The sequence below is a fragment of the Hypanus sabinus genome, chromosome 14, assembly GCF_030144855.1.
Source record: "Hypanus sabinus isolate sHypSab1 chromosome 14, sHypSab1.hap1, whole genome shotgun sequence".
Classification (NCBI taxonomy): domain Eukaryota; kingdom Metazoa; phylum Chordata; class Chondrichthyes; order Myliobatiformes; family Dasyatidae; genus Hypanus; species Hypanus sabinus.
The window spans coordinates 20,874,051-20,901,945 of NC_082719.1; the positions used below are offsets into that span (position 1 = coordinate 20,874,051).

The 27,895-nt window shown below is 45.4% G+C and overlaps 1 protein-coding gene across 4 annotated transcripts in view; it reads left to right on the plus strand.

The window, feature by feature from the left end:
• Positions 1–27,895, plus strand: part of sec31a (SEC31 homolog A, COPII coat complex component) — an 81,905-nt gene that overhangs the window by 12,664 nt on the left and 41,346 nt on the right. For all 4 annotated transcript variants that reach the window (XM_059988866.1, XM_059988867.1, XM_059988865.1 and 1 more), the window contains 11 exons: positions 2,131–2,254; positions 3,694–3,892; positions 7,641–7,736; positions 12,977–13,117; positions 14,910–15,052; positions 15,906–16,005; positions 17,110–17,271; positions 18,046–18,198; positions 19,927–20,151; positions 24,165–24,239; positions 24,439–24,492. In XM_059988866.1, coding sequence (XP_059844849.1) covers positions 2,131–2,254; positions 3,694–3,892; positions 7,641–7,736; positions 12,977–13,117; positions 14,910–15,052; positions 15,906–16,005; positions 17,110–17,271; positions 18,046–18,198; positions 19,927–20,151; positions 24,165–24,239; positions 24,439–24,492 — 1,472 coding nt within the window. The remainder of the gene's footprint in view (positions 1–2,130; positions 2,255–3,693; positions 3,893–7,640; positions 7,737–12,976; positions 13,118–14,909; positions 15,053–15,905; positions 16,006–17,109; positions 17,272–18,045; positions 18,199–19,926; positions 20,152–24,164; positions 24,240–24,438; positions 24,493–27,895) is intronic.

Genomic DNA, 27,895 nt, shown 5'->3' on the forward strand with positions numbered 1-27,895 from the left:
GTTCACTGACTTCAGCTAAATCAGTGCTAGTGGGAATTGAAAATGTGAAAATCAAATTAAATTAAGAAAAAGTTGTTTACAAGTATTATTGCTGGCACCTGGGGGTGGTGGGGGGAGGCACAGTGCCACAAATTTTCAGAAACCTGGGTTCAATCCTGACCTTGTGCAGGTTTCTTCCATCGTTCCAAAAACGTGTGGTTTGGGAGGTGAATTTGCACCCAGGTGGGCGGGTGGGTGTGTGGTCAAAGAGAATGGGAAAGTAAAACACAAGAGATTTTGCAGTTATTGGAAATACAGAGACAGACAGACAGATCCACACACACACACACACACACACACACTTTTGAAAGGACTCTGCAGGTGAAGCTACGTCTATGGAGTTGACATTTCAGCCAAGACTCGAAAGAATAAGAAGTGAGATTAATATTGGGATAAGTGTAAGACGTATAGCTGGTGTTCAGAAGGGGGGCCTGTGTCTGTGTTCTCTCTCCTCTCCCCCCCCATTTCCCCCCATCTCCCCCTCTCCACCCCCCCCCCCCACAGTCTTTTTCTATTTTGTGCTGCCTTGTTTTCACCCTTTGTACAAGAATGGTTTCTGTTCCATTTCGGGGTCAACCATGCAGTTTGAACAGTTTAGGGAGGGATTAAAGTTTTTGTTCCTTGAAAAATTTGTAATTGTGAAGAGGGGGTTATTATAATTACTGCATTACGATATCGATCTTGGAATGTTTGGGGGTAGAACCCTTGTTTTCATTTCTTCTTACCATCCTGCTGGCAAATGCTTTTGAATGTTGAGTGATCAAGCAAACCCTAATATGTGTGTGTTAATTGATGTGACTCAGCTTCTCTAAGTGTTCCTAAATGGAGCATAGTACAGTTGTCGTTAGACTTGGCACACCCTCGAGAAAGGCAAACACTGATTGGCCGTGTTCTGATCAGTGTCGATATGAATTTATATCTCTCTGACCTTGGCCATTGAAATTACAGAATGAGAAATGATTTGCTTTAATCAGTCAAAGTAGTTCAGTCAATTTAATTATCATTTCCACCCACTGTTCTCTGCACCCCTCACCTGATCATTGTAGTAAAAGAGGCCCCTAGTGAAATATTTACTGTAGCATTGTCCAAACTGAATCATTTTGAGTGGGAATTTCACATTAACTTGAGCAAAAGAATCTTTGCTTTAAGTATATAATAGTTTCACATTTTAAACTTTTTTTTAGAATGGGGCAGAAACTTCAACAGTCTTTAATCTTAATACCTCTGACAAACGTGTCTGATATCTTGTGGTCTAATGTAATGGTCATATGCGGTATATGTAGGAGTCCTACTCGTGATTAGAGTGCAAGTCTGTTCTAAGGATCTGAATTTTTTCGCTATTTGCTAGCTACACCAGCTTTTCCTGTGATTCCATTTGTATACACTACAGTTTTGATTAAATTAATGGTCTCACAATCTGGAGTCTTTTAAATTTCCCTTCAAGCCTAATTTCCTTAGATTAATGTTCCCCCAAGATGCCAGCTTTCTCTATGAACAACATATTTTTGAATTATATCTACATACAAATAAATTGAAGGTCTGTTCCATGTACAAACAATTGTCTGTAACAAAACGATTGCCCCTTGGCGTTTGGTTTTACTTGTGTGTTAATGTGCTTCAAACTCTAGAATAACTCGAGTTACCTTTCCCTAGAAAATAATACTTTTATTACATGTGATTTGGGCATAAATGCATATATTCTCTATCATATCTGTTATGAAATAACTTGAAGCTTAATAATCAAGTGACATTCTTTGTAGAGAGGACTTTGTAATATTTTAACATTTCTGAGAGGACTTCTGGCTATTTTCGGGTTGCAGTGAGCCCGAACACAGAGTGAGGAGTGAGAATTTGAAATGTAGGATTTTTTAGGGCAGAGTTAGTGGAGGAAATAGTTTTCAGTTGGTTGCATAGATGTGTACGTATATTTGCTGACAACAATTGATGTTTGTCAATGTCAGAAATAGTTCATGTCCAGAAACTTTAAAGCAATATTTACGGTGTTGGGTGTGTTATTCTGTGTTGGTAGTGTTGTTGAGATCACTCAGTTGAATGCTCAGCTGTTCCATTGTGGATTACTGTTGACATCAGGTACCTCAGCCCAGCAGCTGGACGCGACGTTCAGCACCAACGCTTCCCTGGAGATCTTTGAGCTGGACCTAGCCGATGCAACCCTGGACATGAAATCCTGTGGTACTTTCTCGTCCAGTCACAGGTAAATAAAAATCATGAATGTGTTTTGTTTGTCAAGGTAGACTGAATGACTTTTCGACCAGGGAAGAAGGAGTCCTTTTCCAATCATTATTGCCCTGCATGGAAATCAGTGGTTCAACAAGTCATCTGTGAAATTATGGTTTGGAGAGCTGACTCCAATGGGCATGGGTTTTACATTTTACTTTTTTTTAATATTGACCCTTTGGATTCTACTCCCGTTGTGTACCTCTCAACCTCTGCACCCTGTTTACCCCTTTACCCCTCAACCTCTGCACCGTCTACCCCTTTACCCCTTTACCTCTCAACCTCTGCACTGTCTACCCCTTTACCTCTCATCTCTGCACCCTGTCTACCCCTTTACCTCTCAACCTCTGCACCCTGTTTACCCCTTGTTTATCCTCAATCTCTGCACCCTGTCTACTCCTCGTTTACCTCTCAACCTCTGCACCCTGTCTTCTGGGGATGAACAATAGCAAGGAGTTTTCATTCTTAATGATATTTTATTTTAAAGTTTTAACAAAGATATAGACATTTGAAACTAATTGAAGAGCTGAGAGGCAAGATTTAATAGATTCAATGAAAGAAACAATGGCGCCTCTGAAAATCCCATGCCTTTACAATCCAGATAACAGAAATTCCTTAGATAAGAGTAAACCAATCAACGGCTGCACAGTTACATCACATGGGTAATGTGCCAACACTTAGCCAATGAGAAACGAGCAGGGTGATATACTGTTAGTGTAGCTGGTGGCAAACCACCACGCATGGTGACAAATGTATGAGTTTAAAATACTACAAATTATGATTAAGCTACAATTTTAGTCCTACATTAATTCATTTAATATCTTATAAAATGTATTTTAAAAAACAGTGGATTCCAACTCCCCCCCCCCCCCCATCTTTGAGGTTGACCTTCCCTCATTTCTTTGTTCTCACCTGTCCTTTCCCCTCCCACTTGACTGTTCACTTTACCATCCTGCTCTCTCACTGCCCAAATCCCTTTCTGACCTACCTGGTCAGGTCGGGTAGCACCTGTGGCAGGAGAAGAGGAGTTACTGTTTCAGGTTAATGACCTTTTCCGGAATACAAGAGCTTCTGCAGATGCCGGAAATCCAGAGCAACACACGGAATGCTGGAGGAGCATAGCAGGTGGGACAGCGTCTATGGAGGGGAATAGGCAGTTGGTGATTCAGGCCGAGACCCTTCATCAGGGCTGGAAAGGAACAGGGAAGAAGCCAGAATGAGAATCCATGTTCTTTCAGGCTTCTCCCTTCCTTTTCAGTCCCAATGAAGGGTCTCGGCCTGAAACATCGACTGTTTATTTCCCTCTGTAGGTGCTGCCTGACCTGCTGAGCTCCTCCAGCATTCTGTGATTGGATCTTTTTCCAGAGTTAGTCTGCAATGTGCTAAAATGTATACTTGCCCTTGTCTGTTCTTCAGGTACCACAAGCTGATTTGGGGCACCCATGGAAATGCATCTGAGGGCCTGGTGTCCAGTGTCCTTGTGGCTGGTGGAGAAAATGGGAACATCATTCTGTATAATCCATCTGAAGTTATTGCAGGAGGAGAGGGAGTTGTGATCGGCCAGAATGATAGTCACAGTGGCCCAGTCAGAGCTCTCGATTTTAATCCTTTTCAGGTAATTCGGTATAAAAAAATTAAAAATGTCAACTTTTCTGCTTGTTACTTCAACAAACCCGGGGTGAAGGAGTGTTTTTTTTTATTCTGAAAATGAGGAATGGCATTAACTGGGGAAATCACCTTTGGGAAGAACAAGTTTGTTCTCGAAGCTTTCCCCTACTTGTGCTTAACCCGTTGCAGATAAATTGATGAAACTGATTACAGTTATAATCAGCTCCACTACAGATACAATCTGCTGGTTACTGTCGGGTCACTCTTCCTTACCCACCTCCTCTTCCTTTACTAAGTGCAGCAGCGCCTGTGCCAAGTTCCAGGATGTGGCTGAACTTTAACCTCTTGGGCATCTTTAGTTGCACAGGCTTCGATGTGTGACTCCTGCCTGAATCATTGGTGCTAGATTCAGGTCTCACTTTGGGCTTTGGATCTGCTCAACAGAAACCTGGTTACAGCAGCGTGCATTGATTTCTGAAGGAGGGTGTGAGGAAGTGAATTCCGTGCGCGACAAAGTTTTTCACTGTTCCCCTCGGTACACGCAACAGTAATAGCCTAGCAATTAGCGTAAGGCCACTTCAGTGTTGGCGACCTGGGTTCAATTCCTGCCACCGTCTGTATGTTCTCCCTGTGACCGTGTGAAGGCTCCGGTTTCCTCCCGTAAGACGTATAGGTTAGTGTGGGTGTAATGGGGCAGCCCAGCAAGAGGCCTATTACCATGCGGTAACTCAAAATAAAAAGCTACCAAACTACGGGCCTTCGGAATGTGGCTGGAAGGTGGCGCCCCCAGTAGAAACACGTATGCTTTATCTGCGATTCATATTTAACTTTTCAATGAGATGGGTCAATAGCCCGCAATAGGCCTCATTGAGCAGTGTATCCTGGTGTCTCGGCCACATTTACACGATTTGTCTTTGTTGCCCACCTGCACAGGAAGTTTGGTGTTTAATGATATATGGAGGGTCAGGGGAGTTTGCCCATAATTCTCCAAATAAACTTCGCTAAAGTTGAAATTTTCTTTGGGTTAAAGGTCATGCCCTTGTTCCCAAGGTGGACACTCAGCAGAGCTCTGATGTTAGGCAATCTCTTCTATTGATACTCATGAGGACCATAAATAGGGTAGGTAGTCGCAGTCTTCCCCAGGGTAGAGGAATCTAAAACTAGAGGGCATAGTGTTTAAAGCAGGGGTTCCCAGCCGGGGGGTCCGTGGACCCATCGGTCAAAGGTAGGGGTCCATGGCATGAAAAAGGTTTAGGGATGAGGGTAAAGATTTGCAAGGGTCCTGAGGGGCTTTTTCACCGAGAAGGTAATGGATATATGGAACGAGCTGCCAGAGATGTGAGAGAGGCAGGTACAACTATGACATTTGGACAGGCACAAGGATGGAAATGAGTGAGAGTGATATGGCTGAAATGCCATCAGAGGGCATGAGTGAGTTGGGTTGAAGGGCTTTCCCATGGTTATAACTGTAGTTCTGCCCTTTAGCACTTACTCCTGCTGCACTTGTCCGGTGGAAGTTAGTGCAAACTTAATCTTTAGATAGTTTTCTCCTTTACCTTTTAATCTCAAAGTGCTCTTTATTCTTTCTCTATATCTGCATTAACTCACAGATTTCTCAAATCACTTTATACTGAACAGTTTACAGATCATTAAACTCTTTGCCCCCTATGGTGCTATTGTTAGGTCTGTTCATTTTCACCACTTGGCCTTTCATTCATCTCGCTTTTGAGTTTGGAGAAAAATCTGTCACTCTTGTACTTCGTTCTGTCAAAAGCTTCCAGCACAGAAAGATGTAACCTGCTTTCATATCTGTATGGATAATGACTGCATTTCAGAGTCAGAACCAGAATCAGGTTTATTATCCCCGGCATGTGTCGTGGAACTTGTTATCTTAGCAGCAGCAGTTCAATGCAATACATAATATAGAAAAAGAAGAAAATAATAAAATTAAATAAGTAAATCAATTACAGTATAGGCATATTGAATAGATTAAAAATCATGCAAAGAACAGTAATAATATAGTTTTAAAAAGCTTTCATGGGTTCAGTGCCCATTCAGGAACTGGATGGCAGAGGGGAAGAAGCTGTTCTGAATCGCTGAGTGTGTGCCTTCAGGCTTCTGTACCTCCTACCGATAGTAGCAGTGAGAAAGGGGCATGCCCTGGGTGCTGGGGGTCCTTAATAATAGATGCTGCCTTTCTGAGACACCGCTCCCCGAAGATGTCCTGGGTACTTTGTAGGCTAGTACCCAAGATGGAGCCGACTAGATTTACAACCTTCTGCAGCTTCTTTTGGTCCTGTACAGTAACACCCACTCCCCCATACCAGACAGTGATGCAGCCTGTCAGAATGCTCTTAACAAATACTGTTAAACCAAAATAGAAAAAAAATCCTTAGGAATACACTGCAAGGGGGAAAAAAGATTTTAAAAAATTGAGAAAAATGATTTTGTTGGATTTGAAATGGGGAGGTAAGACTTTAAGTGGCGAGGAGACAATGTTTGAACTTAGTCTCCAGCGTGCTGACTGCTGGCACAGGAAGCAAGAAAGGAAGAAAGGTCGATGGATTTGTGGCAATTTTCATAAACTCCAGATTTTAACGAAGTACCTTACAGGTATTGGAGAATTTGCATTGTGTTGGTTTGAAAGATACCAAATCTACAATAGATGAGTAAACACTGGTTGCTGTAGGATATTATACGATGATCATTGTGTGGACAATGACGTGAGGTTTATGTAACATCTTTAATGTGGTAAAACATATCAAAGCACTGTATAGCCAGAAACTTGTATCGAGTCAAAGAGGACACAAGAACAGGTCACTGAAGGCTTGGTCCCTGAGGTGGTTTTACAAGCAAAGAGAGAGCGAGATGAAAGGTAGATTGTTGTAACATGTACCAGGCTTGTCTTGCACACTGTTCATGCAGATCAAATCATTACACAGTGTATTGAGGTAGAACAGGGTGAAACAGAAAGCTACAGAGAAGGTGAATAATGAAGTGCAAGATCATTTGGATTTCCATTGCCGAGATCCAGGAATTAAAGGTATATTTGTCAAAGACAGAGTGAAAAAAATGGTCATTGACACAAGTCTAGACTTAGGGTGAGGCCATGAAGAAACGAGTAAGAAGTTGGACATTTCAAAACTAGGCTGCTGGCTTAAAAAATAATCTAAGATGTATTGTACTCTTTTCTGTAGATGCTGCCTGGTCAGCTGCTTTTTGTGTGTGTGTTGCTTTGGTTTCCAGCATCTGCAGATTTTCTCTAGTTTGTGAAAGCTTAACCCTAAACCTGTTTTCTCAGATGCTTCTTACTATATCATTTGATTCCTCCACTGTTAATCTTAAGCAAAGTTTCTTGTTTTCTTTGCTTCTGAAAATAAATCTCCCGTAGTTCTGACCTAATTAATTTGTAGAATTGTACCTCCTGTCCACATCTGCAATTCATCTAGCAGGGTCTGTAGCAGAAAAGAGTGAGTAAGATGTATTTACGCCAAGTTGCACACACAAGAGAAAAGCTGTTAAATCCGAAATAAAAGGAACAGCATGGGCTGGCTGTCCAGTGTAATACTTAATAACTGTAATCCAAACAAGAACCACCAGTGGGTCTGAACATGTTTATCTTTTGTTTCAGCTTTGCTGTTATTTCAGATATTTCCCAATTTTAAACAAAATCATTGTCTTACATCTTTTCCCCAAGTTTTTGTGAACATTTTGTTTCCTGAACACTTAATATTTTAATCTCTCATTTTGACCAGAATAACCTTGTTGCCTCAGGAGCCAATGAGTCTGAGATCTACATCTGGGATTTGAATAATTTTGATACACCGATGACACCAGGACCAAAATGTCAGGTTTGTTTATTAATTAACATTTCCTTATATTTGAGCAACTTTTCATTTGCTGGTTTTATCTTAAAATGGACAGAAAAATATTTCTTCTCTCAGAAACCGAAGGTAATTTACTTGTGATAGTGTATTTTTTAAAGCAACAGTATCTAATCAGTTCAAATGGAATGCATCCCATCAAAGTTATTCCCTTTGTTTGGTTCACTGTCAGCAAGGACACGTACTGTGGACGATGGTTTATCCAGCTTGCCTTACAGTTGTCTTGTTAACTACGAGGTGCAGGTATTGTTACCATCCCTTCCCCAGTATTAATGTAATGCTTGAATTGACTTTGGTGTTGCCTGCCCCACTGTACTAAATTACTGAATACTCAACACAAGAGCTCCCCAACTCTTCCTGCACTACATTGACAACTGCGTTGGTGCTGCTTCATGCCAGCTCGTCAATTTCACCAACTTTGTCTCCAACTTCCACCCTGCCCTTAAATTCACTTGGCCCATTTCTGACACCTCCCTCCCTTTTCTCGATCTCTCTCTTTCCATCTCTGGAGACAAACTGTCAACCAACATCTTTTATAAACCTACCGGTTCCCACGGTTATCTTGACTATACCTCTGCCCACCCTGTCTCCTGTGAAAATGCCATCCCTTTTCGCATTTCCTTCATCTGCGTCATATCTTTTCCCAGGATGAGGGTTTTCTTTTCGAGAACGTCAGAGATGTCCTCCTCCTTTAAAGAACAGGATTCCCATTCTTCCACCATTGATGCTATCCTCATCTGCATCTCCTCCATTTCCTTCCCATCTCTGTTCACCCCTTCTTCCTGCTGCCTTAACAAGGATCGAGTTCCTCTTGTCCTCACCGACCACCCCATGAGTCTCGAAATCCAGCACATCATCCTCTGCAATCCCTGCCATCTCCAAAAGGATCCTACCACCAAACACATCTTTAACTCTCCCCCCTCCCCCAACCTTCCATAGGGATCCCTCAGTCCGTGATTCTCTTGTCCATTCGTCCCTCTCCACTGATCTCCCTTCCGGTACTTAACCCTACAGGCAGTCTAAGTGCTATACCTGCCCATTCACTTCCTCCCTCACCTCCATTCAAGGCCCCAAATGGTTCTTCCAGGTGAGGCAACACTTCACCCGTGAATCTGTTGGGACCGTCCATTCTGTCCAGTGCTCCTGATGCTGCCTCTTCCACTTTGGTGAGACTCAATGTAAATTGGAGACAGTTTTGTCGAGCATCTCGCCCCCACCTGCCAAAAGCAGAATTTCACAGTGGCCAACCATTTTAATTCCAATCCCCAATTCCCATTCCAACATGTTGGTCCATGGCTTTCTCTTCTGCCACGATGAGGCCCCTCTCAGGGTGGAGGAGCAACACCTTGTATTTCGTATAGGTTGTCTTCAACCTGATGGCATGAACGTCGATTTCTACTTCCACTGATTTCATACACTCTTGTTAAAAGCTTTAGAAAAGTCCATCTTCACCCCCCTCTCTTACACACTTGGTCCAATCCAACCCTTGAACTTGCTTGCTAAACTTACCTTCCACTCAAATGGAAACACTCTAGAGTGCGTCTCATTGGTCTCTTGCAGATTTACCTGCAGATGGTAAACCCTGGTTCATTGTACTTAAATGAAATGTAAACATATTGCATTAAGCATTCCCTCAATTCAGGACCTTAATTTCCAGTCTGTCCTTGTCCTCCTTAAAGCTTGGAATTACAGTCACTATTTGCAAAATGTTCTTCTAATGACACTTCCTCCAATTGTCTGGCAATGTTTCTGAAGATTGCAGTGCAGTGCCATGCACTAGCTCAAACACCTCTCCGGCATGCATTTAAAGAATTCCATGTTGTGTATTCTGCCAGTTGATGTGGAAGGTTTTGTGGTATTGGTGGTATCTCTTCTGTGGGTAGTCTGTGCCTCAGAGCCCATTGGAGGGAAGCAGTCAGCCCCGGTATGGCTTTATGTCAGTCTTGATCTTCAAACACTTTTTGCTTTGAATTTCCGAAGATTGTACGGGTGCACAAGGACCGATGGTAACTTTGTACTGTCGATGCCTGCCTTTGTTGAGAGGTAGTTCCTGAGATGTGGGAAGTAGTTCAGTGTCTCATAATGGAATTTGATTACTGAGGAGTGGGATTAAGCTGGAGCAGATTGGTAGGTGACCTTTGCTTCGGGGATCAACTGCGATCATGTTGAAAGGCTGAACAGGGCCATGTCTTCCTCCTTCTCCTAGTTGGTATGTTCGTAAATGCCAACTTCTTGTAGGTGTAAATAAATGTGTCAGTGATGATTTGGAGCTTGGCACCTGACCACCTGTATAAATAAGTGGCATCTGCATACAGCTGCTGGGTGACTGAAGTTGGGGTGATCTCGGCTGCTGGGTGGCTGAAGTCGGGGTGATCTCGGCTGCTCGGTGGCTGAAGTCGGGGTGATCTCGGCTGCTGGGTGACTGAAGTCGGGGTGATCTCGGCTGCTCGGTGACTGAAGTCGGGGTGATCTCGGCTGCCGGGTGACTGAAGTCGGGGTGATCTCGGCTGCCGGGTGACTGAAGTCGGGGTGATCTCGGCTGCTCGGTGACTGAAGTCGGGGTGATCTCGGCTGCTCGGTGACTGAAGTCGGGGTGATCTCGGCTGCTCGGTGACTGAAGTCGGGGTGATCTCGGCTGCTCGGTGGCTGAAGTCGGGGTGATCTCGGCTGCTGGGTGGCTGAAGTCGGGGTGATCTCGGCTGCTGGGTGACTGAAGTCGGGGTGATCTCGGCTGCTCGGTGACTGAAATCGGGGTGATCTCGGCTGCTCGGTGTCTGAAGTCGGGGTGATCTCGGCTGCTCGGTGACTGAAGTCGGGGTGATCTCGGCTGCTGGGTGACTGAAGTCGGGGTGATCTCGGCTGCCGGGTGACTGAAGTCGGGGTGATCTCGGCTGCCGGGTGACTGAAGTCGGGGTGATCTCGGCTGCTGGGTGGCTGAAGTCGGGGTGATCTCGGCTGCTCGGTGGCTGAAGTCGGGGTGATCTCGGCTGCTCGGTGACTGAAGTCGGGGTGATCTCGGCTGCTCGGTGGCTGAAGTCGGGGTGATCTCGGCTGCTCGGTGGCTGAAGACGGGGTGATCTCGGCTGCTGGGTGACTGAAGTCGGGGTGATCGGCTGCTGGGTGACTGAAGTCGGGGTGATCTCGGCTGCCGGGTGACTGAAGTCGGGGTGATCTCGGCTGCCGGGTGACTGAAGTCGGGGTGATCTCGGCTGCTCGGTGACTGAAGTCGGGGTGATCTCGGCTGCTGGGTGACTGAAGTCGGGGTGATCTCGGCTGCTCGGTGGCTGAAGTCGGGGTGATCTGGGCTGCTGGGTGGCTGAAGGGGTGATCTCGGCTGCTGGGTGGCTGAAGTCGGGGTGATCTCGGCTGCTGGGTGGCTGAAGTCGGGGTGATCTCGGCTGCTGGGTGGCTGAAGTCGGGGTGATCTCGGCTGCTGGGTGACTGAAGTCGGGGTGATCTCGGCTGCTGGGTGGCTGAAGTCGGGGTGATCTCGGCTGCTGGGTGGCTGAAGTCGGGGTGATCTCGGCTGCTGGGTGGCTGAAGTCGGGGTGATCTCGGCTGCTGGGTGGCTGAAGTCGGGGTGATCTCGGCTGCTGGGTGACTGAAGTCGGGGTGATCTCGGCTGCTCGGTGACTGAAGTCGGGGTGATCTGGGCTGCTGGGTGACTGAAGTCGGGGTGATCTCGGCTGCTGGGTGACTGAAGTCGGGGTGATCTCGGCTGCTCGGTGGCTGAAGTCGGGGTGATCTCGGCTGCTGGGTGACTGAAGTCGGGGTGATCTCGGCTGCTGGGTGACTGAAGTCGGGGTGATCTCGGCTGCTGGGTGGCTGAAGTCGGGGTGATCTCGGCTGCTGGGTGGCTGAAGTCGGGGTGATCTCGGCTGCTGGGTGGCTGAAGTCGGGGTGATCTCGGCTGCTCGGTGGCTGAAGTCGGGGTGATCTCGGCTGCTCGGTGGCTGAAGTCGGGGTGATCTCGGCTGCTCGGTGGCTGAAGTCGGGGTGATCTCGGCTGCTCGGTGGCTGAAGTCGGGGTGATCTCGGCTGTTGGGTGGCTGAAGTCGGGGTGATCTCGGCTGCTGGGTGGCTGAAGTCGGGGTGATCTCGGCTGCTCGGTGGCTGAAGTCGGGGTGATCTCGGCTGCTCGGTGGCTGAAGTCGGGGTGATCTCGGCTGCTCGGTGACTGAAGTCGGGGTGATCTCGGCTGCTCGGTGGCTGAAGTCGGGGTGATCTCGGCTGCTCGGTGGCTGAAGTCGGGGTGATCTCGGCTGCTCGGTGGCTGAAGTCGGGGTGATCTCGGCTGTTGGGTGGCTGAAGTCGGGGTGATCTCGGCTGCTGGGTGGCTGAAGTCGGGGTGATCTCGGCTGCTCGGTGGCTGAAGTCGGGGTGATCTCGGCTGCTCGGTGGCTGAAGTCGGGGTGATCTCGGCTGCTCGGTGACTGAAGTCGGGGTGATCTCGGCTGCTCGGTGACTGAAGTCGGGGTGATCTCGGCTGCTGGGTGGCTGAAGTCGGGGTGATCTCGGCTGCTCGGTGACTGAAGTCGAGGTGATCTCGGCTGCTGGGTGGCTGAAGTCGGGGTGATCTCGGCTGCTGGGTGACTGAAGTCGGGGTGATCTCGGCTGCTCGGTGGCTGAAGTCGGGGTGATCTCGGCTGCTCGGTGACTGAAGTCGGGGTGATCTCGGCTGCTGGGTGACTGAAGTCGGGGTGATCTCGGCTGCTCGGTGACTGAAGTCGGGGTGATCTCGGCTGCTCGGTGGCTGAAGTCGGGGTGATCTCGGCTGCTCGGTGGCTGAAGTCGGGGTGATCTCGGCTGCTCGGTGGCTGAAGTCGGGGTGATCTCGGCTGCTGGGTGGCTGAAGTCGGGGTGATCTCGGCTGCTCGGTGGCTGAAGTCGGGGTGATCTCGGCTGCTGGGTGGCTGAAGTCGGGGTGATCTCGGCTGCTCGGTGACTGAAGTCGGGGTGATCTCGGCTGCTCGGTGGCTGAAGTCGGGGTGATCTCGGCTGGGGTGATACTGATGTTATTAAATAATCAAAACAAATCTCTCCTGGGTGATTTCATCCTGCTTTCATTGTCCACCTGAATTGCAAAGGAGTACAGTTTTATTGAGTGAAGTTCCTTTTCTGATTAGTAAGCTAATGTAGAATTCTAGAAGATATTCGAACTGGTGATGTGTATCGTGTACTTACCCGTAATCAATGTTTATTTTCAGCCACTTGAAGACGTCAGTTGTGTTGCATGGAACAGACAGGTGCAGCATATTCTGGCTTCGGCGACTCCCAGCGGTCGCACTGTTGTTTGGGACCTGCGGAAGAATGAGCCCATATTGAAAGTCAGCGACCACACTAACCGCGTAAGTGGGTTTCCGGGCGAAGCATTAGGCCAGCTCTTGTGGTGACTTAATTGCAGCAAAGAATATTAAGTGTTGTGTTGGTGAGAACGATGCTGTGATCCAGTGGCGCATCTCCCCAGGGTGCTCTCTGGGATAAAATCGAACAGTTCTCAACGTACTGTGCCACTCAGCACAGTTCAATTAACTGACGCAGAAAGTTGGTCTTAATCAAAATGCATTAAAGATGAATGCATTTTAACATTTTTGGGCAAATGATTGGTGGTGCAGGACCTTTTTGAGCAGCACTCTGTGTTAAAATCAGTTTTCACGATCTGATCTTGTTCCCTGCCTGCTGGGGGTTTGTTCTCAAGCAGATGTGAGCAATGTATTTCTTTTTGGCAGGAGTAGATTGGAACACTTTTCCACTTCTCGTGAGGTACTTCAGTCTGAGTATATCGGGTCCAGGGAATTCAGAGAGTATGCTTACAGTGGTCGACTGAAAAGGACCAGTGAATGGTGCTCCCTGTGAACACGGAAAGGCAGCCCTTCATCTGTGGGCTAAATGCTATGCCAGCAGCTACTGCACGTGTCATTTTTGATGATGTTGGCTGGCATTCTTTCATGTGTATGTTGATGGATTTGTTGCCCTTCCTGGGGTAAGGAGGCAACAGCACACACTCTTCTCCATCGGATCTTCCAAAGCAAGGCGTCTGCTCCTGCACTTGTATCATCTAACTAGTTAAGTCTAAACGGGACAACTCATTTTTCCCTTTCTAAGAGATGAGAACATACGTAAACAGTTGTTAAAAGCATTTGGGCAGTTTCCGTCAGGTAACAGATAGCAATCTCACTGTTACAGTCAGGAGGTGCAAAAGCCTCAGGCCCCTCACCACCAGCTACTACCTTACAACCATCAGTCTCCTGAACTTCCTTCACCACAACCCTGAACTGATTCTACACTGACAGTCACACGCCTAAAGAGTCCAAGTTGAAATTCAAGTTTGTGTTCAGTTTCTGGCATTCTACCACCAACTGAAACAACGTTCCTCCAGCCTAATGTACACAACTGAGTGCGTACAAATCACACACACATCAGTAGGAGAGACAGTCTTTAAAATAACTGCCGAAAGACAGTGGATTTTATTGTTAGATGAAATCGCAGACCGTAGACACCTCTGACAGTGTGCATGTTAGAATGGAGTCTGATCACCCTCTTAAGCTGTACCCAATACTTCCTGCTGCTGGTTCTCCCTCTCCTGCATTTCTCTGGTTCTCTGCTTTTTCTATCAGCTGGATAGCGTGAAAGTAAACTGAACCACCAGTGCTTGACGGTATTTCGCATTTGTGCAACTCTTGTGGGCTGCCACAATTCCCATAGTACCTACCCTGCCCATTGCTCCAAACTTCTCCCCTTCCACCATCTGGCTGGGTTTCCCTGTGCTGTCACTCTTCACCACACCCTCACCACCCCAGCTGTCTTCGTCCCATTTCATCCCAAACCTGTCTTTCTGGCCACCTCTTTTTCTCTTCCCTGGCCTCCAATTTGATCACACAACCTCCATTTCCTCGCGCTCTCCCTGCCTCCTCTCCCCTCCCCTCCTCCCTAGAGTACTCCTGTCTCTTCTCCCAGCCTCCCTCGCCTGACTGTCCTCTCACCCATGACTTGCTGTGCTTTCTCCTTTTGGCTGTCCTTCCTGGCACACTGCCCCCCCACCTCCCCAACCTGGAAATGCCTGGATTTTAAGTCACCAGTGCTCAGTGCTGCCACAATTGATGTGCCATCTTGTGTGACTGTTCTGTCCTCTGCCGGCAGATGCACTGCTCAGGCCTGGCCTGGCATCCCGACGTTGCTACGCAGATAGCTGTGGCCTCAGAGGATGACCGAATGCCAGTGATTCAGATGTGGGATCTGCGGTTTGCGACGTCTCCTCTGCGGACACTGGAGAGCCACACCAGGTAAGTGTTTGTGTCCGAGCCCCACGGAGAATACTGCTGAGCAATCCCATTTGTTTTTTTAAAAATCTAATTACTTAAGATGTCCTTTTTATTTTCAGCATATCTGGTTAACTTGGCAGAAAGGAGACAGGTCAGAACCCTACCATTGGCCACCCACTTACAGAACACCACAGCAATACTGTAATTTTCACAGTTCTCCCCACATTCTCATTAACTTCCAGGTTCTGCTGCTCACTTATGCACGAGGGGCAATTTGGAGAGGCCAGTTAATCGCACATGTTCTTTGGAATTCAGTGGATGTGATGCATCGGCCTAGTTTGCATTTATCTCTTCGCGGCCCTGTTTTTGATACAGTGCTCACTTATGTTTCTCGGAACTGTGGGCATCTCACTCAACACGTGGCTACACTACCTTCACTGGGCCTGCCACAAAGGGCTGTTAGTTCTCTGTTGTCGTCAGTGCAGTAGCATCCAAGGCAGCGACCCTTCTCCACTATGGAGGGAGGCTTGTTTCTGATTTTCTTTCGTTGTCCTCAGGGTTCTCAGGTATTATTCTGAGGCAGTTGCCTCCCTCCCCCCCAGTATGTTTGAGCCCCATTCAGACCTTGGACACACTATTCATGCCAGAATTTTCAGTGGTATTGGAAGAATCATTCAAGTATTTTGGATGGGATGTCGTGCGCAGGAGGGTAATTTGGGCCAAGCTCCGAGAAGATGCCCGAATCTGGTGTAAGTGTATACTTGGATGATCCGCGAGAGAGGAAGACTGCACAATGTAACTAAAATTGTGAGGCTGTCTTTAAGTGGCAGCATTTCACCCTTGCTGACGGTTGTGAATTGACTTTGTTTTGCAGAGGAATTTTAGCCATTGCCTGGAGCCTGGCGGATCCCGAGCTGCTGCTGAGCTGTGGCAAGGACAACCGTATGCTCTGCTGGAACCCCAATACTGCAGAGGTTGGTCACGCTGGCCGCTTCAGTGATTCCGCAGTGGGGTGGGGTCTCTGAGTGCTAGGTCACTGCATGCAGTCAAAAACGACTTTTCACGTCAGTAAGGTGAAAATTAGATTCTGAGGTTGACCTCAAACTGTCCCAATTTCCTTCCCACAAATTAGAAAAATGTCCACTTTACATAACTTTTCTTTCATTCTAACGACCACTACCATCTATAAGGACGAGAACGGCAGATACCTGGGAACACCAACACTCGGAAATCCCCCTCCAAGTCACTGACCATCCTGACTTGGAAACGTATCACTGTTCCCTCATTGTCACTGGAATTCCCTCCCTAACAGCACTGTGGGTGTACCTACATCTCAGGGACTGTAGTGGTTCAAGAAGGCAGCTCATCACCACCTTCTCAAGGGCAACTAGGGATGGGCAATAAATGCTGGCTTGGCTGGCAACATCCATATCCCATAAATGAATAAATAATTGAAAAAATGACTGCAGGCCTCTTAAGTGGAAACTGATTGCCATTGTGAGAATGTAATGGATTTTTTAAAGATCTATGTAGTCTCAAAAGCTCTATTAGATGCTAGCTTATTTTTTGTTCTGTATTAAGGTAGTGTCCGATAGAGCTTTGGTAACAATGTAGATTTAAAAAAAATCTCACTTTCTCTCTTTGACAGTGCATTTCCACATAAAAGGCCCGTGGGCAATCATTTGGAGCCCAGCATAGGAATCTGTGCCAAAAATAAGAAAGCAGAATCATGTATTCAATTGACAGTCTTTTTACAGAATAATGTAACATGCTGAATTGCTTAAGAACATCCTGAATTCACATTTCCTCATCTCCAAATGATTTTAAACAGACCACATTTCCACAGGATCCACATTTCAGTATGTTCTGAGGAATCTCCTGATTCAAGCCTCTCTTATCATTGTGCACACACTATTCAAAGCTATAGATGTTCGGGCATTGCGATGACACACCTGCAAGTTATTTTCTATTTTTACACCGATGGTGAAATCAGAAATCAAAAGTATACTGTATGATTTTAATCCGAACAACGTTTGCTGTGATTTACTCTTGTTTTTCTTGTTCCTGGCTGTGATTAGGTTGTGTACGAACTGCCGACAGCGACTCAGTGGTGCTTTGATATTCAGTGGTGCCCCAGGAATCCCGCTGTCCTCTCCGCTGCTGCTTTTGACGGCCACATCAGCATCTACTCGCTAATGGGTGGGAGTCTGGATGCACAAAGGCAGAAGCAGGTTGACGACGTAAGTAAATATTGTGCAGAGCCAGCAGGGACACCTCTCCCATTTAATGTGTGCTTTGCCACTTGCTCCATCACGGAGATTCTGCATTGGCATTTGTGGAAGCTTCTTCAGCGCTCAGCCAAGAGCTAAAATGTAGATACAGTCTTCTGACTTATGCAGAATTGTGAGCTTCCGTAAGGCCATTCAACACAAGCAGTCGAGCCAAGGGCCTTTTAACAGCAGCTCGTCAATGTTCATGTGCAATCTTCTGGCAGTGGGTTGTATTTATTCATTTCAGCCTGCACCATACTGTGATGAGTCTTACATTTGCAACATTCATATCTTGCTGTAAAAACTTCTGGGTTGGATTTTTGAAGATCTGCCATAAAGTTGACAGGATTTTTTTTGCTGCTGTTGGTATCTTTTTTTGAAATTTCCCCAAATGAGGACGTGGGTAAACTAGTCTCGCTTTCATCGTATCTTCTGCCTACCTGGGTTGCACCTCAGTGCTGACTTTCATAACTGCATTGAGATTGTTTTTTTTTAATTGACAGGTAACAGACACTCTGCAGGTGAAAACCAGTGAGTGAGCTGTTTGGTTTGCCCATGCAAACTCTGTCACTGCTACTAACTGTCGTCTGTTTGCATCTAGAATGGATGAGGCGCTGTAGGCACAGTGAGAATGTTATCAATACAGGATTCAGCAAAGATCCGGGTGTAAGCATCTATCTGGATTCCTGCCTGACCCCTCCTTGTCTCTTAATTGTTCATTTATGCTCTCCCTCTCTCTGTTAGATTTCTGCTTCCTTTGGGAATTTGGATCCATTTGGTACAGGACAGGCTCTTCCTCCCTTGCAGCTCCCTCAGTCCATCACTCAGCCCAGTACTGTGCTGCCTCTTAAGAAGCCACCCAAGTGGATCCGCCGTCCCGTGGGAGCTACGTTTGCTGTAAGTTCTGTGTAATCTACAACAGAGTGTGTAATTTAGAACTTTCCAGCTCTCCTCCCTCCATTCTGGACCATGAATCTAATGTCTCTAGTTGTTCCCCAGCGGATAGCGTAGCACAACACTTTACAATACAGGCAACCCGGGTTCAATTCCCGCCGCTGCCAGGAAGGAGTTTGTATGTTCTCCCCACAACAGTGTGGGGTTCCTCTGGGTTCCTCGCATCGTCCAAAGACGTTCCAGTTGGCAGGTTAATTGGTCATTGTAAATTGTCCCATGATTAGGCTCGAATTAAATCGGGGCATTTCTGGTGGCACAGATCTCAATAAACCAGAATCTCAATAAATAAAAATCTTCTGCTGGAGAAGATTTGTGTGTGATGTGGGGCAACAAACGCTGGCAGAATCTGACTGCCGGAGCCATCACATTAAGGCTGCTCCCCCCTTCACCTGACTCCTGGGCTGCCAGGAACGAGCAGCTCCGCTTGTCAGGGCAACACAGTGGGCGCAGCTGGTAGTGCCGCTGCCTCTCCGCACCAGAGATCCCGTGACCTTGAGAGCTGTCTGTCTGGAGTTTGCACGTTCGCTCTGTGACCCTGTGGGTGCTCTGATTTCCTCTCTCAGCCCAAAGATGTGCAGTTTGGTAGGTTAATTGGCTGCCGTGTGAAATTCTCGGTGTGTAGAATCAGGGGCGAGAAAGTGGGAACTATAATAAATGGGTGAAACGGGGACACCTCTTTTTCCCTTACTGGGGAGAGAGAGAGCCTGTGGTATGTCGAATTACAAGCAGTCTGCGGGGTACAGCAAGTCTGTGTCTTTATTGCTGCACGCTTGAGTGCTCAGTGGGGGCGCCGATGGTGGGGGGAGGGATTGTTGCTTTGCTGCTGCTTACGTGTGGGAGGGGCTTTGGGGTTCTAACTGTCATTCAGTTTTTTGTGGCATGCCTCTGTTATCGTGGATGGTTGTGAAGAAAAAGAATTTCAGGATTGGTACACATTTTTCTGACATTAAATGTACCTTTGAAACCTTAATGTAGGAATGGTGTAGATGAGTGGGTGATGGTCAGTGTGTCCTCAGTGGGCTGAATGGCCTGTTTCTGTACTATATCTCCCTCTGATTTCTAATTAATGAGCAGAGCCCACTTAAGCTGTTTTCACCACCTACCGTGTTTGGCTTTTTGTAGCTTGAATTGGGACCTTCCTGCAGAACACTCAGCTACTGAACAGTTACTGGAGCAGTAGTGAAACAACCATTTTAATGCAGTTTGATTTCAGTCAGTGCTAACCTTCCATTTTAGATTTCCCTCAGTTTACTTCAGAACTCCCCTTCCAGATATGGGGCGAGTTTCTTGACAAGACCTTTGTGTGGGGCTTGTGCCATTTATTAATCTACTCTGTTATTGCCACGTTCCCATCAGCTCCATCCAGATTGTGCCATCATCAGCACACAGTAGCCAATTGACCTACCAACCCTCCTGTCTTTGGCCACTCGGAGGAAACCAGGACACCTGGAGGGAAGCCACGTGGTTACAGGGAGAACAGGCAAACTCTGGACAGACAATACCAAAGGTCACGCAGTTTCTACCGTCACTGTCTTCAAATTGTATACTATAGTATGTAGTTTAGATTGATTTTTTGACCTATAGTTTTGCACTTGCCAATGCTGTAAAATGAACTTAACCAGTGTGTGTTTTCTTTCGTTCATTTTACGCTTCACTGGTCTTGTGGAGCAGTTTGGAGGAAAGCTGGTCACATTCCAGCACACAAAACCCCAGCTTCAGCAACAGCAGGTTCCATTCCAAGTGTTCGTCAGTCAGGTGGTGACCGAGTCGGACGTCTTGAACCGTTCCAATGAGCTGCAGAACACCATTCACTCGGGAAGTTTTGTGGAGTACTGCCAGTCGAAAATTAATGCTGCCCAGACGGACTTTGAGAGAAATGTCTGGGGATTCTTAAAGGTGAGAACAAGTGGAGAAGGAATTGCTAGACTCTTGATGCATTACTTTTGATCTCTGATTTATAGTTGTGTAGCTGTGGGGAAGGCTGCGGACACACAGTTTCAGTTTCCAACTTTATAGTCCAGACCAAGTCTCTGGATTTTTTTTTTTAAACATGAAAGTTGTGCAGTACCTGTTTGAATACCTTGAGTTTGTGAGCAATGAAATGGGTATGTACACATAGTGCCAGTAATATCAAAGTCCTGGGGTTGGCTGAAAATCATAAGAGTGGATTGTCTGGAATTCCCCATCCCCTTGGGCCACTGAGATGTCAACAGGGTAACTAATCAGGAAGTCAGGAATCATCCATTGCTCACTTTGATCTTTTATCAGATTAAACCATGTTCCGTTCCTTCCCCTAGTAATTACAAGGTAATCTTAAAAGGGGAAGGAAGTCCTTTCCATAATTTTGACGTCCGAATGAAGTAACTGCTCCCTGCAAAAGAGCCAGGATATTTAAATAAAGAGTAATTATTTAAAGTTACTCCTCAACTTCTGCTATCTTCCATGGGATCCTACCACCAGACGCATCTTTACCTCACAGATTCCTGCTACAGGGAGGTCGTCACCCCTAAGTTGCAGGAGGCAGGTAGTCAGGTGAGCGTCGGAAGAGGGAAAGGGAACGGGCGACCAGTGCAGAGTACCCCTGTGGCCATTCCCCTCAGTAATAAGTAACCGTTTTGGATGCTGGGGAAAGCCACAGCAACCAGTCTCTGGCACCAAGTCTGGTGCTCAGGAGGAGGAGATGAGGACTGCAGTAATAACAAAGGATCCCACAGCAAGAGATCCTGTGGACGTTACAGAGACTCCCAGGTGCCAGGATCAGGGGCATCTCAGATCAGGTCCACAGCATTCTAAAGGGGGAGGGGGAGCAGTCTTGGTACATGTTGGTACTAACAACATAAATAAGAAAAAAGGAGAGGGCCCTGAAGAGGAAGTATCAAGAGTTGGGAAGGAAGCTGAAAACCAAGACCTCCAGGGTAGCAATCTCTGGATTGCTGCCTGTACCATGTGCCAGTGAGGGTAACAATTGGATAATTTGACAGATGAATGCATGGCTGAGGAATTGGTGCAGGGGGCATGGTTTCAGATTATCTGAATCATTGGGATTTCTTCTGGGGAAGATATGATCTGTACAGAAATTCGAGGGGAACCAATATCCTTGAGGGCAGGTTTGCAAGAGCTGTTGGGGACCAATTAAGCTAACTTGGCAGGGTGATGGGAAACTGAGTGATCGGGCTGGGGTTGGGGCAGTTGGTATACGAGCAGAGGCAGTGTGTAGTGAGACTGTCAGGAAGGACAGGCAGATGATAGGGCAAAACTGCAGTCAATGGGGTGAGTTAAAGTGTAACAAGGAGCCAAAATCGAAAAGGGCGATGAATACAGGACTGAAGGTGTTTTGAATGCACCCAGTATGCAGAATAAGGTAGATGAACTTGTAGCACAGTTACAGATTGGCACATATGATGTTATGACTCCCTTCAGCCACGATCATTAAATCGTGGCTGAAGGGAGTCATAGTTGGGAGCTTAGAATCCAGAGATATGCACTGTATTGAAAGGACAGGCAGGTAGGTAGAGGGGCTGAGGTGACTGTTGGTTAAAAAATGAAATCAAATCCTTAAGAGATAACATAGAATTAGAAGATGTAGGATCCTCATTGGTAGAGTTAAAGAAACTGCAAGTGTAAAGAAAAAAACCCTAAATGGGAGTTGTATACAGACCTCTGAACAGAGTGTGAGGTACAAATCATAAAGGGAGATAGAAAAGGTGTGTAATATGGGCAATATTACAATAGTCACAGGAGATTTCAATATGCAGGTAGATTGGAAAAATCAGGTACATGATGGATCCTGAATGAGAGAATTTTTGGAATGCCTGAAAGATGTTTTTTTAGAGCAGCTTGTGGTTAACCTCAGTGTGGGAAAGGTTAGTGGGACTTTGGTATTTGATGTGGTGTTGTGAAATGAGCCAGGTTTGATAAGGGAGCTTAAGGTAAAGGAAACCTTAGGAGTCACTGTTCTTAAAATATTAGAATTCACACTGTAGTTTGAGAGGGAGAAGCTAAAATCGGACATATCAGTATTACAGTGGAGTGATGAGGATTACAGAGACATGTGAGAAGAGCTGGCCAAAATTGACTGGAAGGGGACATGAGCAGGGATGGCTGAATTTCGTGGGGCAATTGGGAAGGTACAGGATAGAGATGTCCTGAAGAAGTAGTAGTAATATTCTAAACGGGGGGGGGGGGGGGGGGAAGATGAGACAAAGGAAGTCAAGGGCAGCAGAAAAGGAAAGGAGAGGGCATATATTATAGCAAAGATTAGTGGGAAATTAGAGGATTGGCAAGCTTTTAAAAAGCAAAAGAAGGCAACTAAAAAGCAAAGCAAAAAGGAGAGAAAAGTTGAAATATGAGAAGCTACCCAGTAATATGAAAGTGGATACCAAAGAGTTCTTCAGATATATAAAGAGTAAAAGAGAGGACATTTGTCTACTGGAGAAGTTGAAATGGGGGAACAGAGTAATGGCAGGTGAACCTAACGTCAGTATTTTGCATCAGTCTTCACTGCAGAAGTCACCAGCAGTATGGCAGTAATTGGAGAGTATCAGGGGCTGAAGTGAGTTGTTGCTATTACTAAAGAGAAGGTGTTTAGGAAGCTGAAAGGTCAGAAGGTAGATAAGTCACCTGGACCAGATGAATTTACACTAAAGATCTGAAAGAGGTAGCTGAAGAATTTGTGGAGGCATCAGTAGCGATCTTTCAAGAGACATTAGATTCTGGTATGGCTCCGAAGGACTGGAAAATTGCAAATGTCACTCCACTCTTTAAGAAGGGAGAGGGGAAAAAACAAGAAATTATAGGCCAGTTAGCCTGACTTCAGTGGTTGGGAGGATGTTAGCTTCCATTGTGAAGGTTGAGTTTTTGGGATACTTGGAGGCACGTGGTAAAGTAGACCAAAGTCAGCAAGGTTTCCTTAAGGGGAAATCTTGCCTGACAGTCTGTTGGAGTTCTTTACGGGACTAACAAGCAGGTTAGACAATGGAGTGTCAGTTGTTTACTTGGTTCTTCAGAAGGTCTTTGACAAGGTGCTGCACACAACTCTGTTAAACATGATAAGAGCCCGTGGTATTGCAGGAACAATACTGGCATGAATAGAAGATTGATTGACTGGCAGGAGACAACGAGCAGGAATAAAGGGGGCCTTTTCTGGTTAGCTGCCGGTGGGTGGCTAGAGATGTTCTGTCAAAGTTGGGACCGCTTTTCCCGTCATATGTCAATTGTCTAGATGGTGGAATTGATGGCTTTGAAGTGAAGCTTGTAGATGATACAAAAAATAGGTGGAAGGGCAAGAAACAGGGAGTCTGCAGAGGGACTTTGGGCACATTAGGAGCAATGGGCATAGAAGCAGCAGATAGAATACAGTGCAGGGAACTATATGGTCACTTTGGTCGACGAAGTAAAGATGTCTTAGAAACATGTCAAATTATGAAAGGGATATATGAGATAGAGGCAAGAAAATTGTACTGGTAGGTGAGACTGGAATTAGGGAACATAGCCTCAAGATTCAGGGGAGTAGATTTAGGATGGAGATGAGGAGGAACTGCTTTTCCTAGAGAGTGGTGAATATGTGGAATTCTATGTCCAAGGAAGCAGTAGAAGTTGCCTCATTAAATGTGTTTAAGACACAGTTTTGCACAGTAGGGGAATCAAGGGTTATGGGGAAAAGGCAGGTAGGTGGAGATGAGTCCATGGCCAGATCAGCCATGATCTTATTGAATAGTGGAGCAGGCTCGATGGGCCAGATGGCCGACTCCTGTTTCTATTTATAATGAATCCAACATTTGCAATCGGTTGAGCTCCATTATTTAAAATTTTCTGGTTAACTGCATTGTGTAACACAACATGGTTACCGGGGTCAGCTCAGAATGTAGAACACACAGGCGCTCATATTGACTTCTCGGTCTTTAACACAGGTGAACTTTGAGAAAGATCATCGCAATAAGTACCTGGAACTTCTCGGATACAAAAAAGAAGAGCTTGCAGAAAAGGTAAGAAGAATATTTCTATTAAGCTGAGATTAAAAAGACAGGCTGGATGAAAATTGTGGTAGTTATTGTGTCTTTGTGAAAGGATTAATTGCTAACAGTGTACTTGGAGAGCCAGATGATAAGTACTAGATAAATTGAGCAAGTTTCTCTTGTGTTGGCACCATTTAACCCTGATGTTTTTTTTTAATTTCTACTCTAGATTGCGTCGGCACTGCAAAGTGGGGCAGGCAAGATCGGGCTTCCATCAGATCAGGTACAGAGGGGGTAAAGCAGATGAAATGTAGCACACATTCCTGCCAGTGCTGGCTGTGAAACAGGGACAAGTATTGTCCTCTGTGCTTATTTCCAACTTACATTGAAGAGGTCCTCCATCTCATTATAACTGTATCAGCTCTTCATAAAAATTATAAAGTTAATCCCTCAGTCCTCTGAAATATGTACCCCTGTCCCTTTAGAGTTGCAACATTCTTTGCTGTTTATTAACAACTTTCTCAGACGGGAGTTTCTTTTGAATGATTCCTGTCCCGACCACTCAACCTGAATATTCTGTGTTGTTATGTTAAACCGATGACTTTGCTGTGATTGTAAAATAGATTGTGTTGGCTCAGCCTCATTCTGTGCCCTGCAGGTAGTCTTCGCTGTTGGTCTCAATAGGGATTAAATTAGGTAAACTGTCCAATCAGAAACTGAACCAACACCTCCAAGAGTTTTCACAGACATTCAAGAAATACTGAGTGAGCCAAAGTAGGAGGAATTAGATTGTTGGTCATGGAGCTCTTAAAATATGGAAGAAAACATTGAACTCAGATGAGTCAAGGACAGTGGAAGTAGAAAACCAATTGCCTTTGTTCTTGCCATGTGCGTGAAGGAATGGGGCTGCCGTTTTGTGAAGCTGTTCTGCAAACTCTATTTTGTGAGCTGTCTTGTGAACTCAGGAATAGTTCTATCAAGGTGCAAATAAAGTTGACACAGTGATGCTCCTGATAATCTGCAGAACTAGAGATAATTTCCAAATAAGAAGTTATTTGTGAGGGGGTTCTTTGCTATGATAGAACTTGCAGATAGAATTGGACGGGGAGACTGTGCCTGATCTGAGTAGCTCGAGCCTGGTAACTGGCTGATTCAGAACAAAGAGACATTAGTTACAAGTTCCAAACAAGAGAGAATCTGCAGATGCTGGAAATCCAAGCAACACGCAACATGCTGGAGGAACTCAGCAGGCCAGGCAGCATCTGTGGAAGAGAGTAAACAGTTGAGGTTTTGGGCCAAAACGCTTCGGCAGCACGTACAAGTTGTCAGTTGCAGAAGGGCAATAAATTGTTGCTGGCTTGGACGACGTCCAATGGGAGCCTGACGCAGGTCAGTCAGGTGACCTCGAGCCAATGAGATTGAAGCACAGCATTTGAACTGATAGGAAAGTTTATAAGAACAAGGGGCTTCGAATGCAAAACAGCAAGAACTCCGGAGACTCACGAGGAAGAACCCCCAAGCCAAGGGCTGGGATAAAAAGGATCAATCATTTGGCGAATGGGAGATTCTCTATTTCGGTGTTATAAATTGGAGAAGTGGTCTGAGTGAGTATTCGTACAGAGGGAAAAGTAGAGTTCGTGTTTTAAGTTGTTGGCCTGGATCAACATACAAACGTTTGTAGTTGAAGTTTGTGCAGAGACAATGAAGTGTGAGCTTTGATCAATTAAGAGCTGTGTGGTGATTTGTAGAAGTTAGATCAGTTGATGATTGGTTAACAAGATGGGATAATTAAACACTTGGTGGAGAAGGTAGTTTACCTCCCAATGGTGAGACAAAGGGAAGGGGGTGCACAAGGTGTCGGCATTGGAAAAAGTCGTGACTAGTAAGAACCAGGAAGATAGATTAGTCATTGACAAGAGAAAATCTGCAGATGCTGGAAGTCCAGGCAACATACACAAAATACTGGAGCAACTCTGCAGGGCAGGGAGCATCTATGGAAAACAGTACCGTCAATGTTTCAGGCCGAAACCCTTTGGCAATGCGTTGTTTGTGTTGGTTACTGGTCACAGTTATGCTGTGTTGTGATTATGGTTAAAGATAGATTAATGTAGGATTGGTGGCAATGGGTTTGATTCGGTACGATATATTTCTATGACTCCACATCTCAACGTATTTGTTAATCTCCTCGTGTCCTCTAGTAATGATAAACCCTATACTATAGTCTTTCAACTTGGTTTGAACTAAAATAAAGATTGATTTCCCGGAATTAACACTATTATAAGAAATAAAGTTCCCTAATTATTTCTAGGGAAGACATGTTGGTACTGTTTAACTTTTGCAGTGTTTTAGTTTGGGTGGTTGGAAAGTTCATAGTCTAATTTTGCAGGTTGGGGAGTGATAGTGTAATCTGTCCCTAACCCCTGAATGAATTTCCTTCTTCAAGCAATTAGACTATAATTTCTTATTTTCTTTAAAATTCTTGATTTCAGATGTGCTCCTAATTTTCTTTTTAAAATTCATATGGATCGTGATTTCAACACTTCCTCAATGAAGCATTCTGCTGAACTTCTTCCAATCTAAATCTCATTTCTAACCTAACTTAAATTTGCTTTCTGGTCACCCAAATCACTGATTGTTGAAAATAGTTTCTCCCTATTTAAATATCAAACCATGTGTGATTTTGAACACCTTTTATTTCTCTTTACTTTCTTTCTCCAATTGCAGCACTCTACTATTCAGTTCATAATTTTGATTTGATGAAGTAGCTTTTTAAAAATTGTACCAATTACTAAATCAAATAATTGTGTAATCTGAAAAAGTGGTTAATTTATATCAGTCTGATTTGTATTGAATATTAGCATCATTAAACAGATCATGGGGTGAATATTATTCCACAAGTTGAAAATCTTTACTTAAACCAGCGAATATATTTCTTATAGATTAAACAGTTGCGGTGTTTCATTGGGCATGGCTTTCATCTTTGTGTTATGAATTTAAATCCAGGTTGGATGATACAGAGTTGGGGTTGTTTCATACCAAGGTGGCTGATGTGGTAAACGGGGCAAAGTACATTAGTGCAGTTAAGAATATTCTCCTGAATTCTGGGGTAGTAAATAGTAAGGCAGAGTCGAGGGTGTAATATTCTGCTGTACCAAAGGAGGTCTTAAGCTTGGAGGTGAAAGGTGGCTGGTACAGCATCCTGGTATCTAAATGGCTGTTGCAAACAGGGCAAGTGGGTCAAAACGGCAATGTTAACAGTGGACAATTAAGTCATTTTGTTTTCTGATTGGCCTATCCAAATAGAGGCAGCTGATCGTCAGGTGTACTTGAACTGAATATTAAAACTTCTCCAGTATGGAACAAGTCATCTCCATAAAAACCCAACAGGCTAGGTAGTGCCATCAATGTTAAAAGCTCAGAAGCGAGATAGATGGAGCAAAATGTGAGTCTGTTAAGCATTTCTGACTCATTCAACTTTGCATTGAGTCTGAAACTATACTATCACTATTTAAGCATCTTACTATTTTATTTTTAAATACGTAGTTTTATTTTTTGGTTGATTATTTTGTGCAGTGATATGAGGGAAACAGTTGTTGAGGAATGATGTATTAGCAGCGATTTCTCTCCACAGGAGAAGATCCAGAACAAATCTGGGTGCTATGATTCATTTTCAGGGTGGTGACACC